At 55.7% G+C, this 16185-nt stretch overlaps 2 protein-coding genes and 1 long non-coding RNA gene across 9 annotated transcripts in view; 2 read left to right on the plus strand and 1 right to left on the minus strand.

The window, feature by feature from the left end:
* Window positions 1–950: 950 nt before the first annotated feature.
* LOC121499125 lies at window positions 951–5993 on the plus strand. The gene is made up of 2 exons (XR_005990015.1): window positions 951–1276; window positions 5273–5993. It is a non-coding gene; the product is annotated as an uncharacterized LOC121499125 (long non-coding RNA).
* Window positions 2591–15562, minus strand: LOC121499123 (basic proline-rich protein-like). 2 transcript variants are annotated; one of them, XR_005990014.1, is made up of 2 exons: window positions 12433–12795; window positions 2591–4429 (listed from the first exon to the last, which is right to left on the minus strand). XR_005990014.1 is itself a non-coding variant. In XM_041769654.1 (2 exons), the coding sequence occupies exons 1-2, from the start codon at window positions 15235–15237 to the stop codon at window positions 4415–4417; spliced, it is 1173 nt and encodes a 390-aa protein (XP_041625588.1). In that variant the 5' UTR covers window positions 15238–15562; the 3' UTR covers window positions 2591–4414. The 2 variants fall into 2 exon arrangements, 1 of the variants encoding a protein (XP_041625588.1); XM_041769654.1 differs by lacking the exon at window positions 12433–12795 and adding an exon at window positions 14080–15562.
* ST3GAL1 (ST3 beta-galactoside alpha-2,3-sialyltransferase 1) overlaps window positions 12934–16185 on the plus strand; it is a 95884-nt gene continuing 92632 nt past the window's right edge. For 3 of the 6 annotated variants that reach the window (XM_041769656.1, XM_041769655.1, XM_041769661.1), the window contains exon 1: window positions 13057–13192. The gene's annotated coding sequence lies outside the window, so the exon portion shown is untranslated. The other 3 variants (XM_041769658.1, XM_041769660.1, XM_041769659.1) reach the window with 3 other exon arrangements.

Consider the following 16185-nt stretch of genomic DNA (forward strand, 5'->3'; position numbering starts at 1 on the left):
TCAGGCTGCCTGCATGGAGCCTGCTTCTCCCTCTGCCTGTGTCTCTGCCTCTCTCTGTGGCTCTCATGAATAAATAAATAAATAAATAAATAAATAAATAAATAAATAAATAAAATGCACAAAGTGAACTAGGGCCCCCTCTCCCGCCCAACAACCAACTTCCAGCTGGGATTACGCCCTAACAGCCAGGCACTGGAGAGGGGGCATCCGAGAAGGAGAGCGTGGTCTGGGGAAGACCACATTTAGTAAATGTTCAAGTTCACCAGCTCTGGGTCAGCGACTAGGTGAGGGGAGCACAGAACGATGGAGTGACACGCACCCGGCCTGCAAGAAGACACAGGCCTGTTGAGTGCAAGAGTGAGGTTATGTGTAAGGTACCCTGGACACTAGGGGAAGGGGTTCAAGAACACGCCTGGGAGAGCCAGGGGCTGTGTCTGGGCAGACAGTGCACCACCTGAGGCTGCGGGCCAAGCAGTCAGCGCCGGCTGGACAAGATGCCAGGAAGCAGTAGGCAAAAATGCGGAGGCAAGAGAGAGCATAAGATACACAGGACACAACAGGGCTCTGGTACGTAGGAAACAAATTACGACGAGGAGGGGAGAAGGAGCAGGACTGGGGACAGACAGGCAGCCACGGGCAGTGCAGGAGATCTGCGTGCCCTGCCGATGAGCTGTCACATCTTGCAGATGACGGAGGAGATCACACAACAGCACAGTGAATGGGTCAGTGGGGTGTCCAGGTAGTCCTGACCCCATGGTGGTGTTGGTGTTCTCCTTCCCCTCCTCCTCTCTCCTGCTCCTCCCTCTCCTCCTCCCTCTCTTCCTCCTCCTCCTCCCCCTTTCTGCTCTTCCCTCTCCCTTTCTTCCTCTCCTGCTCTTCTCTCCTCCCCTACTCCTATTCCTCCCTTCTCCTCCTCCTCCTCCCCCCCTTCTGCTCTTCCCTCTCCTCCCCCTCCTGTCCTTCCTCCTCCTCTTCCCTGCTCCTCACCCTTTCTCCTTTCTCAATGGACCCTTATTGAATATAGTATAAAATCACGAGTTTATTCCTTTGTCTTACCAAGAAGAGCCTCTCGTAAACATCACAGACCTTGTTTGCACACCTGTCCAGAGTTTGAGGTCATTACTCTGCACATAACCCTTAGGGCCAGCACTGCAGGTGTAACCTGAGAAAAAAACACCAGAGCACACAGACCGAGGAGCCCTTGATGCGACTGGAGCTGGTGGATCTCAAGCTGTGTCCACGATCCACGGAGGGGATCTTAACGCTGCTGTAGCAGGTAAAGGAGGTCCAAGGGCCCCCTTCCCCTGCACTGGGGTTATATTTATTTTTTATACCAGGGTTGTCTCCACCGGAAAATGTTGCTTGTCAGGAACAGAAATAGTCCACAGTTAAAAAATAAGGAGGGCAAAAGGCATTTGGTGGAAAAGAATGGGTTCCTTCTACGTAAATGCAAGGAAAACTCAACAACTAGCTACTACTAATAATAAACATGTATTGAGTATCTACTGTCTGTCACTATTCAAGAACTTTACGCGTATTAACGTACTTAATATTTATAAAAATACTAAATACTAAAGTGGACACTATGATGGTGCTGATTTTATAGCTCAGAAAAACTGAGATTCAGAGAGGTTACATAACAAACCCAAGGTCACACAGCTAGGTAGCATCGGAGCCTTGATGTGAACACACACAATCTGGTTTCTGAATCAATGTTTTTTACCACTATACTGAAAAGCCAGAAGCAGGAAGGTAAGGTCTAGTGCAGTGCTCTAGGGGGAAAGGAATAAAGAATGGTCGCTTCAGGAAGTGGCCTGCATGGTGGGCCCCAGGGTGGGACCCCTGCCACCTTGTAAGTGAGGAAGCAGGGGTCCCGTGGCTGGGAGTCTCCTAAAGTACTTGGAATGGGGAAGAGCCATTTCTCAAAGCAAAGGCCAATAGGGGGTTCCGCACAAGATTTACTGTGAAGCAATAAACAAACAGAAAAGGGTTCCACTACAAAAGGGGGAAAAAAAAAAGTATCCCCAGAGTCCTCTTATTTTGTATATGAATAAGTAAAAATAGGGAAAAAGCTAAGATTGGCATTGTGAATTTTTACTTTTATATTATTTATGTCGTGAGGCTTTTGCACATTGAAAAATGTTTTAATACGAAAATCACTAAAAAAAAAAATCTACTTTTGGGGCACCTGGCTGGCTCAGTCAGAAGAATACGTGGCTCTCGATCTCGAGGTCATGAGTTCCAGCCCCATGTTGGGTGTAGAGATTACTTAAATAAACTAAAAAAAAAAAAAAACAAAAAAACACACACACACTTTTCCTGAGGTCTCTGAATTCAACTTACAAATCTCTTTTAACCTAGACTATCGTTTAGCAATTACTTTCAAGGAGTCTCTTGTTCAGTGTTTAAAGGACCCTAAATAACTTCAAACAACTGGTCCAGCTAACAGCTGGATTCATTAAATCCCCTCCCTTGTTTAAAGGGCTGTGACAAAAGGTGTTTAAAATACCGACTGACCGGATCACTCCACTTACAACCAAGTTTGAAGACTTGTGGGTTCTTCTAAACAATCAAACGTGGTTAACTTTCTCATTTTTTTTTTAAGTCTTTTCCAATGAAAATTCACAAGTCTGGATTACACCACCTCTCAGTGACGTTTCAAATGGGCGTCATCAGGCTAATCGGACGCTATCAAAACATTTTCTTTTTCTTTTTCTTACACCCCATATTTCAAATACCAAACATATGCCGACTTCCCCACCGACGTTACTTTTGGGATTTACTTTCCCTTCACTCGGTAAAACCCATTCTAAACTTTGCCTGCTGGGTGGAGAGGGGTCAGGCTAGGAGAATAAACAAGTTGTTTCAACTTCACAAGCAAGTACCGACCTAACCTCACGAACTTATCGACCAGAGATTTCTGGCCAGAACACAAGGTCTGAGGGGCAAGGACAATTTTTTTTTTCCTTCAAGACAGTTGGCCCTGATTCAGGCTTTTTCTTGTTACTATGGCAACACGCAGCTCCAAGGCCACACTGTGCACCTGGGATCAGCTTCTGCACTCCTGCCTCTGCATCTAGGCCCAGTGATCTAACCCCTTCTTAACCTGGCAGCAAGGATTGCTACTTGCCCCCAGATACCCATTTCCCACAGCCCGTATCCCATATTCCTGGGATAAGGACTACCCTTACCAGTGTCCCTTGCAGCTAGGTGGCTGGGAGTGGCCTTGGGAATGAGATGTAAGAGGAAGTGGTGTGGGCAAATCTGTAGGAGAATGTCCTTAAAGGTAAAGGGCATGTTCTTATCTCCTTCTGAATGACTGGGATGAAGAGTTGATGGCTGGAGCCCAAGCAGCCAACCCAGACCAGGGAGTCACTTGGGGATGGATGGTGCGCCCTACTGTGAAACAACTGTCTGGATGGAGCCTGGGTCCCTAACCCTGTAGAATGCCACGCCAACCTTGTGTACCAGGACTCAGAGAAAGGAAAGATTGGCTCCTGCCTGATTAAGCCAGTGCGATGTTGGGTTTTCTGCTGTCAAATCTCATCCTAACTGCTACCGACACTACCGCCTGACTTACATAGGTGAAATCCCAAATTCTTCCCCCGACAACAGGATTCTTTGCCAGTAGGCTATTTTGTGGCCTGATGCAATTCCGCCTTCTTCCGTGTCTGGTCATAGATGACAGTCCTAAGGCACCCCGACGACTTACAGGATTTTGCCTGACACCCCAAATCAGTAGCAGATGTCACATCTCTTAAAACTGAGGCTAGAGCTCCCAACACGACATCGAGATAGATTCAGCTGCCTCCAGAATCATTAAAGGCAGATCATTAAATGCAAGCATCTAACATTAATTCATATTTTATGAGTCTGCAGTTCAAAATATATAGCTTAACACCAGAATGTCTAGTAAATCAATACACACGAAAACAGTAATAGCTAACTGTGCGCTTACTACGTGCGTGGCTTTGTGAGCCACTGTCTTTAACCTTTCCAACATCCTAGTGAGTGAAGTGTGTCTTTATCCTCATTTTAGATGTAAGGAAGCCGCAGCCACGGGTTCAGCCCAAGCTCAGACGTGCAGCCGCACCCCACAAACAGCACGAAGTGTTAGAGGTACTCCTGCCTGTGTGCGGTCTCCCCACGGTTTTAAGCTTTTTTTTTTTTTTTTAAGATTTTTATTTATTTATTCATGAGAGACACAGAGACAGAGACAGAGAGAGGCAGAGACATAGGCAAAGGGAGAAACAGGTTCCATGCAGGGAGTCCGATGTGGGACTCGATCCCAGGTCTCCAGGATCAGGCCCTGGGCTGAAGGCGGCGCTAAACTGGTTGAGCCACCCGGGCTGTCCTCCTCACGATTTTAATGATCAAGGGAGAAGAAAACAAAAAGATGCTTGCAGGTTCCATCTCAAGGGATGTTAGCCTATTCGAGTAAAAAAAAAAAAGAAATTATTTCAGGGTTTCTTTGCCATTTCTCAGCACCATATAAGGCCGTCATCTTTATTCCTTTTAAATATGGAAACCTTCTAACCCTACCCCGAATTTGGATATAGGCTTGGTTTCTGCTGAGCAAAAGTAACTTGTTCTCCTTTGTGTGTGGGGGGGGTTGGGGGTGGAGAGGGGAGGGGCGGAGGCAATCGGAAAATTGTAAGACCAGCACCATGGGCACGTAGTTTCAAAAAGAGGCAATTATAAGGCTTTCTTTCCTCAGAGAGATGCCCTTGGCCTGGCGGAGCCCTGATATTTGGCAACTCCCACACGGAGTACTTTTCCATTCTCATCTATAAAACATTTGCAGGAATGTCGACAAGTATACCATGCATAAGAAAGATACTTAAATTAATAATGGCCATCATTTATTGAATGCTTACTAAGTACCTGGCACTGAGCTAATAACTTTTCATATGTAATCTTTCCCCCTTAAAACGACTCTGAGAGGTAGGTACCATCGGCCCATTCTGCAGACAAAACCTGGAAAGGGGACGCCTGGGAGGATCAGTGGTTGAGTGTCTACCTTTGGCTCAGGGCCTGATCCATGGAGCCTGCTTCTCCTCCCTCTGCCTGTGTCTCTGCCTCTTTCTGTGTCTCTCATGAATAAATAAATAAAATCTTTATTCAAAAAAACAAAACAAAACAAAACCTGGAAGGCTCAGAAAGTCTAAGTCATGGGCAGGCACATGGGTCCGGAGCCCTAGGCCTCCCTCCAGCAAGCAGGTGGGGCTGCCCTTGGGCTTCGCCGCCTGTGCTCTTTCCTTTAATTCCCCAGGTGAAGGCGCTGGTTCTTAAATGTCAGAAAACCATGATACAGACCATCTTCCATCCCTAAAGAGCCCGCAATTTCTTTTCAAGAAGCAAAGTGTTAACCTTGGGCTCCTTGACATATCTCAAATGCAGCAATTGCATTCTGCTTGTTTCGACTTCGCTCAGAAGCGAAATCCTTGGAAGACTTCGTAGAGTGAAAGGCTTCGGTTGCAAGGACCCTTAAGATTATCTAAGCCCGTGGTTTCCATCCTGGGAACACTCTGTCCAAACGTCAACTCAAGTGGAAGCGCACGCACAACTGAAGCCGACTTTGTCAGCTCCCTCTCTCACCCCTTCGTGTGGTTCTCTTTGCAAGTAACTTCCATAATGATAATTAATCATGGAGACTAGAATATCTCCAGGATCCACGCACTCAATACATACTTGCCAAATGGATTAATGGACGTGGGTACCCATGTGCAGTCCCCTCGGGTCTGACGGAGCATAGTTTGAAAACCTCGCTCTAACTCAACCTCCTCAAGACAAGAAAGCAGAGGTCAGAAAAAGGATGCTCACAGCCACTGACAAGTCAGGCGGCTACACAGTGGCAGAGCCAGGCCTTGGGGTTAGAACACCTTATCAGAGAGACTTTGACCATGGCCCTGTCGGGATTTATGGTTGAAGGGCCGAGTAGGATGTGTCCACCCAGCCCCTGCAGCTGTGTTACAAAAGGAAGTTGTTCAAAACCGCAGAGTCCTGGACCCTGATGCGGGGCTAGTGAATTGTGACTCCCTTGGCAGTGGGATGCAGGACTCTGTGCTTAGAATAAGCCTCCTGGAGTCATCCTTGCACACGCTGAAGTTGGAGAAGTGGACTCCAAGGGTTCCTAGTCTGGCCCCAGGAGGTAACTGGCGACGTCGCTGCGTTCCTTCTTCTGCTTGGGGCCAGAATGAAGAGCCACAGGCCTACCTGGCAGGCTATGTAGAAGGTCATGTTCTTGACTGATTTCTTCTATAACCATTTACTGACAATTACCACGTCCTCAGGGTTCCAACCTTGTTCCTCTTCATTTTCCACGACATCCTCATGTAGGAATGCCTGGGTGGCTCAGCGGTTGAGCGTCTGCCTTTGGCTCAGGTCGTGATCTGGGGGTCCCGGGATCGAGTTCTGCATTGGGCTCCCCGCAGGGAGCCTGCTCCTCCGTCTCTGCCTCTCTCTCTGCTTCTTTCATGAATGCATAAATAAAATCTTAAAAAAAAAAAATCCCCACGTGATCTCTCACTCACGCTTGGTCTCCACCACCACGCTTTCCTGGGAATCTAGTCCTGTAGCCCAGTCCTAAACACACAACTACCTGTGGCCTGACACTCTTCGGTCACTCCATCCACTCCCTTGTCTGGACAGACTTGTGAGTGCTCACAGAATAGAACATGAGGACGACGCTACGTCACTTTAGGAGCCAGGTCATGAAGGGCATGTGGCTTCCACTTGGTCCTCCTGGGTGGGATGCGCCATCTCAAAATCCAGCCTCTGCCTCAAGCAGCCTAAGCCACCTGGACATGCTCCGGTGGACAGAGCCCGGGGAGTGTAGTCTTCAAGTCAACCCATCCCCATCCCTACACCTAGGAGGGAAGAAGCCTCATAGGACCCCAGCCTCGGCCACTGAACTTAACTGCAGCTTCCCTGACATGTGGGCCAGAAGATAAGCCCTGGGAGGTTCTATCCAAATTCCTGAGCCCCAGAATCCTTGATCATATGCAACAGCTACTGTCTCATGCCTCTCGTTTTTGGGGATTAAAAAAAAAAATATGTACTTATTTATTAGAGAGAGAGAAAGCGAAAGAGAACACAAGTAAGGGGGAGGGGCAGAGGGTGAATGGGAAGCAGACTCCCCACCGAGCAGGGAGCCCAATCCCAGGACCCCAGGATCATGACCTGAGCCTAAGGCAGATGCTTAACCAACTGGGCCACTCAGGTGCCCCTGGGACCCCTGGGGGATGTATTGTTGTGCAAGGATCAGGAACTAGAACAAACTGCAACCAAATGTCCCGCAAAAAAAAAAAAAAAAAAGTGAAATGTGATGTGGGCCAAGGGTACTTTCTCCTTCCTGAGGTTCTGTGTTTGGAGATGGCCACCATCCACCCAGCGTTCGTTGCCATCGCCCTGGGGTTCCACGTAAAACAAATCTCACTTTGGTACCTTCAAGAAAGAGGACTGAGTATTGCTGCATGTTTCGTCCCACAAAGCCAGGGATCCGAGGGGAAGATGCTGCCAAGTGCTGAATCCACTGCTCAGAGCTGCCTTCGGGGATCCGAGATTTTTCTAGCTTTTAACCCAATCGTGCCAACGCTCGTCTTGCCATGAGAGATGGCTGTTGCCTCTTCAGATGCCTCGTGCCCATCCGGGTGTGTCTGTGGGTGTTAAACTTGTAGCTCTGGGCGAGGAAGGAGGAGGAGATGGGGATCGGGGTGTTCCCCTCCTCTCACCACCCCTGACCCACGTGGGTGGGTTCTGCTGGTTTCTTCTCCTCTGAAACGCATCTGCCTCTGCCCAGGCTTCTGCGCCTTCCTCAGGTCAGACCCCTGACACCTGAATTATTGTTAGGATCACTGCCTCCAGTCTGGACACCCCCCTTCCCCCGCTGCCTCACAAGGGTGCCTGAGTGGCCTGGCCAGCATGTGAGGGTCCACATGTCCCCCCATCGCCTCTGCTCAAACGTGAAGTCCCCGAGCTCCTAACAGCTCTCAGAGCGAAGCCCAGACTTGCGAGGCTGTGGGTGAACTGGATGAGCTCATGCGTCCTGCACACACCGCACACGCCCCCCTGCTCTCACCTAGCTCATCCTGAGATCCCGGGCCACCTGTCCCCAGGAGCTACCCCTGGTGGAGGAGGTCATCGAGAGGACGTGACCGCCAGCTGAAAGGAGAGCTGGCCCGGGGCAGGTGGAGGATCTTCACCCCCTCCCTTGTCCTTGGAATACACACACCACCTCTCCCGCACCCTGTTCCCACAGTGGGAGCCGTTTTCAGGGACACAGCCTTGAAAAAGCCAAGGGTCGCTGAGACCTCCTGGACAGTGTATAGGACGGGATCTCATTAAGGCCTCTCTATAAACTTTTAAGAGTCTAGAAGGCAGGTTCAGAGATCTACTCATCTTGAGGCACCCAAGATAAGACTTATAAGTTCTCTCGCTTATTAAACCTGCCACTCACCATCTCTTTTGTCCGTCTCTCCCTGTCTTCTGTGAGTTGGGCCAGTTTTGGATTTTACCCCAAATGCTCCTGAGCCTGCAAACCAACACCCTCTAAGTGCCCAGCTGCTGGCCTATCACAACACTGCCCCAGTGTGCTGAAATGACCGGGACTTCAGTCCCCGCTGCCAACCTGTGGGCTCCTGGAGGGTGGGGACTGTGTTGTGTCCACCTCCATGACCCCAGTACTTAGCACAGTGTCTGGTGGATCAGGGTCGGCCCTAAGTATCCAATGACTGTTGTTCTGGGCAGAGGAGGAGAACACACACAGACACGTATACACACACAGACAGCCACGTGAAGAAGCAGCAGAGACCCAAGGGATCCTCTACAAGCCGAAGAAGGCCAAGGACTGCCAGGAGCCACCAGAGGCTGGGAGAGAGGTACGGGACGGATCCTCTCTCAGGGCTCCCCAAGGGAGCTAAACCTGGTGGCACCGTGATTTCAGACTTCTGGCCTCCTGCGTTGCGGAAAAATGAAGTTCTGCTGTTTTGAGGGGCCACCCAGTTTGTGGTGATTTGTTACAGCAGCACCAGGAAACGAACACATCCAGGAGGGCTGGATCCAAGGACAAAAGCTTAGGAGCAACAGTCGTCCTTTATGGGTCCATCCTGCAGCCTAGAACAGCAAAGGCTCTGCGGAAACAGTGAGGACTGCTAGGAATCAGAGTTCTTGCACACCAGGCCTCACACGAGATCTCAAGATCTTTATTTACTGCAGGGGTTGGGGAGCCCCATGATGGCTGTTAGTGACATCTTCACCGGCCCAGGAAGATGGAGACCCATATTGATTCCAAGGACATAACAACATGTCATTTAACCAGAGCTTCTGGACTGAATCGTATCCGGTACACAGGGCTCATTAAGAGAAATAATGGGAGAAAATGAAGGAGAAATCCACGTTGGGACCACATCAAGAAGGACCTCCACTGCTAGACTCAGAAGTTTGGACTTGTATCCTTAGACAATGGGAACCGCTGCTATTTTAAGGATTTTGAGCTTGGGAATGCCTTGCAGCTTTGGAAAAAAAACTAATCTGGCTATAGGTCTATCAGTTACTTGCATCTGCGGCAAGTAACAGCACCATGACCTAACGTGGCTTAAACAAAAGAACTGCACTGATGAATACAACAGAAAGTCTAGAATTAAGCTTTCAGGGATGGTGTGATCAAGGCTCTGGGTCTTCTAAGCTTCAATTTGGCTCCCCTCATGGGCATAAGATGTCTTTCAGAGGGAACTGAGTAACTGAGATCAAAATACTTTCATGTTCACGTACAGTTGGAAATAAAGAGAAGCTTCCCAGGACTCTTGAGGCCTCCTTTCCTAATAGACACAAGTATCTTTCTCTCTTTATCTTGTTGACCCAAACAGAGATTAAACCTACAGTTTCCCGAGCCAAAATCTGGCAAAGAGATTAGGATGGTCATGATTGGACAAGATTAAGCAGCTGCCTTCACATGGATATTGGGTGTAACATATGTTAGTGTAGAGTGTGTGATTCTGTGTTAGGTCTGCTGGCTCAAAGGCCCCGAAGACTCCCAGGGTTGGAAGGGGGTTGAAGGGTCATGCATCCTGCATTCCCTGTGATGCAAAGTGTACAGCTCTCCTTCCACATGTTCACTCTTGGGGTGGGTACATGCTGCCCGGGCAGCCCATTCACGGTTGGATTGCTGACCCGTGACCCAGCCAGGCCTGCCAATCCGATTCCTCTTTCTGGAAAAACTAAAACCCAGAATAGATGAGTAGTGGAAAGTGAAACTGGAGGGAGTGTTTTGACAGTTGTCGGGACATAGAGGGGCCGAGGCTGCGAATACCAGGAAAATCAGACGGCAGCCCCCAGGACTTAACAGAAGAAGACTGTGGGCAGGGAGAGAACAGAGCAGAGACGGGGCAAGAGGAGGGAGAGGAAGGGCGGGCTTCTCTCTCAGGGAAGGAGAGACACGGGGCTGGAGCCAGAGCCAGAAAGACTGGCTGTCTCTCTCCTCCAGCTTCTGTCATTACACCCCTCGGTTACTTCTCTTTCTCTAGGGAAAGCCGGGTCCCCCAAACCATGGTAAGTAAAGCACTGCTCCAAACCAACTGCCACGCGCGCAGCAGCTCTGAACTCCCCACTGACGAGCCAGGCAGCCTTTTCTGCCCAATCACCCAGATGGCATCAGGGCCCATTAGGCTCCTTCCATTCTGTTGTGTGAAGAAAGGGGGTGGGGGGAGGACGAAATCAATTACCTTCACCATTATTACCCAGAGCTTTGCAGTAGCTCTGAACACGTGGGGGTGGGGGTGGGGGGGTGTGAGCATTAAATCAATGTCAGGGCTCCCTGGGGGGATTTACTGTGCAGACACTCCCAGTAATGACTGTGGCTGCTATTCCTGGGCAGGGCACGCCGCCGGGAGACACACTCAGGGTGACAATGAGGGATGCCCTCACACACACCCCTGACACACAGGCCCGGATGTGGGCTCCTGGGAAAGGTCCAGGGGCCTCAGAAGTGCTGTCTGTGCGGCATATCACAACACTAGAACAACTAGAACAACTAGAACAAACAGGAGCGAGGGGTGGGGGTGGGGTGGGGGGTGGGAGAGGCCCTCTCTGTTACCTGGTAAGAAATACACCGAAACAAAAAGTATGTGGGCCAGAAAAGGCCTTGCCAGGTTAACCCAGCGAGACTAGGAAAAGGTGCATCTGATGCACATCTTTTTATAGATAAGGTGATGATTTATGCATGTTTCACCACAGAGTCACTTAATTAGGAATTCCCATCTCACTGTGGAGTCACCTGGGGGAACTGCCAAGAACCCGAGGCTGAAATTAAGAGCTGACTTTGGTTCTTGGCTGCAAAGTGGAACAAACAGCTGGATGATCGGGGGCCACTTACTTGCCCAGTCTGGTCTTCTCTCCAGGCTCTGCTAGGATACGACGGTACAGTTCTAATCCCTAAGTAGTTTATTTTCTAGTGGTGCATTCTCTCACTCTCTCCTCCTCTTTTCCAGTCTGCTCCTTCTCTACCTCTCTCTGCTCTGAAAAGCTCCCGTTTCCTCTCCCAAAGGCTGCGAAGTCTCCTGGACCAGCCTTCACCCAATCCCTGGGGCAGGCCACCTCCTTTCTGCAGGTGGAGGCCCATCATCTAAACAGGACTTTCACTGGGCACCTCCTATATGGCCAGCATAGTTTTAAGGGTTCAACATGTACGAATATACTTGATTATTACAAAACCCGATGGGCTAGACAGTTTTTAGGCCCATTTCCACGGAAGAGGAAACTGAGGCACGGGGCTACCTAAGCCTGGATTCTCTAACCAGCCTGAGGTCACACATCCAATGAGGGCAAGGCAGGATCCGAAGCAGGAAGTCCCATCCAGAGGGCCCTGGTCTGGAGCACACACCACAGCCTCCCTCTAATGAACGATGTGCTGGGAGCTACCCCCTTTTCCACCGCAAAAGGCTGACCCTCTCCAAGGGAAGCGGTGGAAGCTACAAGAATTACGTGCCCCCTAGGCCACACTGTGCCTCCTCCTTGTTAGCATCAGCTCAAAGAAGTTTCAAAAGAGGGTGCAGTCCCCGCAAGGGGATAAAAGCTGTGCAGTCCCGTTTTGCTAATGCCTCTTAAACCTTGTGCCCAGCATTTTGGCCTCCAAGCCTGGCATTCTGTCTTCCATGCCTCCACTTCCCCATAAAGGAGAAAGGGCAACCTTCCCCTCCCCACCCCCCCCCCCCGCAAACCTGAGCCCCAAAGGGAGCCGGTCCCCGAGGCCCCCCGCCCCAGGCCGCCCAGGGCGCGGGCCCTGCGTGGAGTCCCGCCGCCTGGCGCTGGCCCTGCTCGGCACCGCGGCGCAGCCTCCGCATCTGGGAGGAAAAGAACCGGCGGCCGCAGGCGACCCAGGGCGGGGTCGGGCCTCCCGGGGGCCCCGGCCCCGCCGCGCTCCTCCCCGAGTCCCACCTCGAGTCCCGCGCCCTCAGGAGGAGGTCGATGGCTCTGCCCGGTCACCCGCAGGGATCGGCCCCTTCTCGCTGCGGCGCGCGCCCACCTCGGGCTCCTCGGGGCATCCCCGCGGCTTCTCGGGGTGGGGACGGGGACGGGGGGGCGCGCGCCGGTCCTGCGGGCTCGGGGTGGGGCTGGGGGCCTGCTCCGGTCCTGCGGGCTCGTGGGCGGCGACCCGGTCCCCGCGGCGCCTCCCGCGGCTCCCCGGCTCGGCCTCCCGTGCACGTGGCTCCGGAGCCCGCAGGAAGCCCCGAGCGAGCGGAAAGCCGAGCCGGGAGCGGGCGGCGGGGGCGCGGGGGGCGCGGGGTGGGGAGCGCGCGCGGGGGGCGGGCGCTGGGCGGAGGAAGGGGAGGGCCGCGCGCCGCCGAGGCGCCCGCCCCGCTCCGGCGCGCCCCGCTCCGGGCCCCGGCCGGCCAGGGAAGCGGCCCCTCCCGCTCCCCCCGGGGGAAGGTGCTCCCGAGGCCGCTCCCATCCTCACCCCGCCTCCCCGCCTCCCCGGCCCCAGCCTGCGCCGGCGGAGCTCCACTATGCCAGACAGTTTCGACACTTTGCAAAGACAAAGACCGGAGGGCGGAGGTAGGGGAGGACGAGGAGGAGGAGGAGGGGGGAGGACGCGGCGATGCGAGCCGGGGAGGGGGCGAGTGCCCGGGACCCCCCGCCCGTTCTCCTCGGAGCCGCCCCCCTGCCGGTGCCGCGAGCCGCGGAAACTCCAGATGCGGTGAGCGAGCGCGCAGCCCGGTGCGCGGAGTTGGGGCTCGGGCAGTTTGCGAGTGAGTCCCCCGAGCCCAGCGGGGACCTGCCCGCGGCCGGGGGCGGAAGCGGTCGGGAGGGGTCTAGGAACGGGGGACGGCGCAAGTGGGACCGAAGCCCCCCCCCCGCCCTCCTCCCCGGGCGCCTGCAGGAAGACACCCGCAGGGAGACCCGGCCCGGCCCGGCCCCGGCCACGGCGTCACCCGGGTCGCCGGAGAGGGCGGAGGTGCAGGAGGAGGCTGTGATCCCAAGACCCGCGGCGGGGCCGGGGCAGCGCTCCCCGGAGTGGCCCCAGTGACATTGCACCGGCGCCAGGCTGGAGCCTCCCGGGTCGGGGCCGCCAGAGGGCGAAGCGGCCGGCGGGGCCGCGGTAGGAGGGGTCCCCGCTCGGGGCGGCTGGCGGGGGCGCGGGGGGCGCGGGGGGCGCGGGGGCGCGGGGGCGCGGGGGGCGCGGGGGGCGCGGGGGGCGCGGGGGGCGCGGGGGGCGCGGGGGGCGCGGGGGGCGCGGGGGCGCGGGGGGCGCGGGGGGCGCGGGGGCGCGGGGGGCGCGGGGGGCGCGGGGGGCCGCGGGGGGCGCGGGGGGCGCGCGCCCGGGCTGCCCGCGATCCGGTCCGGCGGCGGCGGGACGGGGTTGCCTCGAGCCCCTCCCGCCCCAGCGAGCGCGAGGAGCACCTCCGGGAGGTGGCGGCGCCCCCGGGGACGGCGCAGAAGTTGGCGCCCGGGACGCGGCGCGGTGGGCAGGGAGGGATGGGGCGGGCGCCGGGAGCGCGGCGCGGGTGGCGGAACCCCGGAGCCCGCCCGAGCCCGTTAGGCGCCGCCCGCAGCGGGGCGATCGGACAAAAGTTAGCAACTTGCCCGCGTCGCCGGGGTGTGTGACCCGCGCGGGCACGGGCCGCTCCCTGGGGGGCGCAGCGGCGGCGGGCGGCGCGCGCAGGGGCCACGGCTGCGTTCCGAGTCGGGACCGCGGCGCAACTTTGAGCTCCTCCTTTCGCCGCGCGAGTGTGTTTGAGCGTGACCTTGCGGGAGGCAGCGCGGCTCAACTTGAGATGGGGGTTGAGGCTGCGCCGGGGCCGGCTGCTCCATGCCCCGCGCGGCCCGCCGCCCCGGGGGGTGCAGGGAGGGGTGCAGGGCGTCCCGGCGGCGCCGGGGTGCGCTCCGCCGCTGGGGCCCCGGGTCCCACCAGCCGGCCATCGCGGGGCTCGCCGGGGAGCGCGGCGGGTGGACACGTGCGCGCCCCAAAGTGCGCGAGCCGTGGGGGCTGGGCGGGTCACTGCGTCTCCGGGGCGCGCGGGGAGGGGGGCTGCGTGTCCCGCAGCGGGAGACGGCCTCGGGGCGCAGGAGGGCTGCAGGCGTCCCGCCCGGCGTTCGCGTGCCCACCTCCAGGAGGCCCCGCGGATTTGGGCCCAGATGGTCCCCAGGGGACACAGCGAGCGCCCCCCCCCCCGCGCGCTCTGAGGCCGAGTGTGTGTGCTGGGGACGGGCGCGGGGAGAAGGAGATGCGCAGGGAGCGAGCTTGTCCCCGAGCCTAACACACAGTAGGGGGAAAGGCTGTTTGCAAAGCCCCCCCCCACCCCCCGGTGGAAATGCGCTGGCGGGGCCGGGGAGGCCCCTTGCCTCCCCCTCCTCCTCCTCCCCATTTCCACTACACGATCCGCGTTCATCCACCCAGTCCGGCCCTTTAGGCTCCCGGCCGTGCCTTGAGCACCTACTACGTGCCGGGTTCGAAGCGGAGCTGTTCTTAGAAGCCGAGGGCGGAGCCGCCTGGTGTTCTTTCCCCCGAGCTGCGTAAGGGCGCGCGGGACGCTCGCAAAAGGCAAGGTGCACTGCCCCCTGCCGGCCGCGCTGGGACCTGCCGCCCGGCCCCGAGGTGGGGAAGGGGCCCGGGCCACAGGGTGGGGGTGGGGGTGGGGGTGGGGCGGCTCCCTCAAGGTGCCCCCTGCACCTCCCCTTCCTGCCCCAAACACCCTGGCGCGGCCTGTTTCTGAAATCCCGTGGTTGGCTGAAAAGACCCATTGGAGTTCCCCATTCCCGCCTCCCCCGCGCTCGCCCAGGGGGCCCGGAGGTCTTCCATCCCCTCTTTCTGTGAGGTTCAGGCGTGAGCCTTGAACTCCCCGAATCTCAGTTTCTCTGTCTGTGAAATGGGGTCATGACTGTTCCCTTACAGATGTGCTGCGCGGAGCATCACGTATGATTGTGCGAATGTGCGTGCACGTGGGGATATACGCGTTCACCTGTGACCACCTGTGACTTCGGAGCCGGGAGAAGGAATCTTAGAAAGAAAAATATTTTTGCGGAATAGATAAATAACAGAAAGGGGAGGGGGCTCCTTCCTCTTCCGCCTTTGAATAGCCCCGCAAGCCTGGGACTGTGCGGCCCCTGCGTTCTGCTACCCCAGTGTTTGCTGTGCAGGCTGTAGGGTGGGGACACGGCCAGGGCCTGGGCAGAAGCAGGGTCTTCCCCTCACCTCCTGGGGTTAGCAGGCCCCAGGCCTCCTCTTGAACGCTGCCCTGAGAACAAAAACAGGAAGTGTTGCCAGAAGTGATGGCAGAGGGTTTCTTTAGGGGGCGTGGATTCTGCTCCTCCAGGCTCTGCCCCAGTTGCGGAAGCTGCCTTCTGAGCAGCCTTCTTGCTGACCTCAGGGCTGTGTTGGCACTTCACGGCACAGGCTGGGCATCCCCCACCCCCCCCAGCCGGGCTTACCAGCACCCCTGCTGAAGGTGGGGACCTGCACATATTGGCTGTCTGGAGCTGTCCCCTAGGTATGGTGGGGGGGATCCATCTGTGGGCCTGGCGGTGAGCAATCCTTTCCTGGAGCCCCGGGTGTGTGTGTGGCTTTGTGCCAGGCAGGTCTCAGATACATATATATATATCCACCAGTCATCTCCTTATCCTGCTTCCCAGTAAAGCCTGTATGCACCAAGGACGAACACCACTGGCCAGTGGAATTGCTGGCCAGGTCAC

This window comes from Vulpes lagopus, chromosome 9, assembly GCF_018345385.1.
Source record: "Vulpes lagopus strain Blue_001 chromosome 9, ASM1834538v1, whole genome shotgun sequence".
NCBI lineage: Eukaryota > Metazoa > Chordata > Mammalia > Carnivora > Canidae > Vulpes > Vulpes lagopus.

Excerpts from the sequence above, each read along its gene's own strand:
- LOC121499123 (XM_041769654.1), bottom strand. The coding sequence starts at position 15,237 with ATGGGTCTTTTCAGCCAACCACGGGATTTCAGAAACAGGCCGCGCCAG.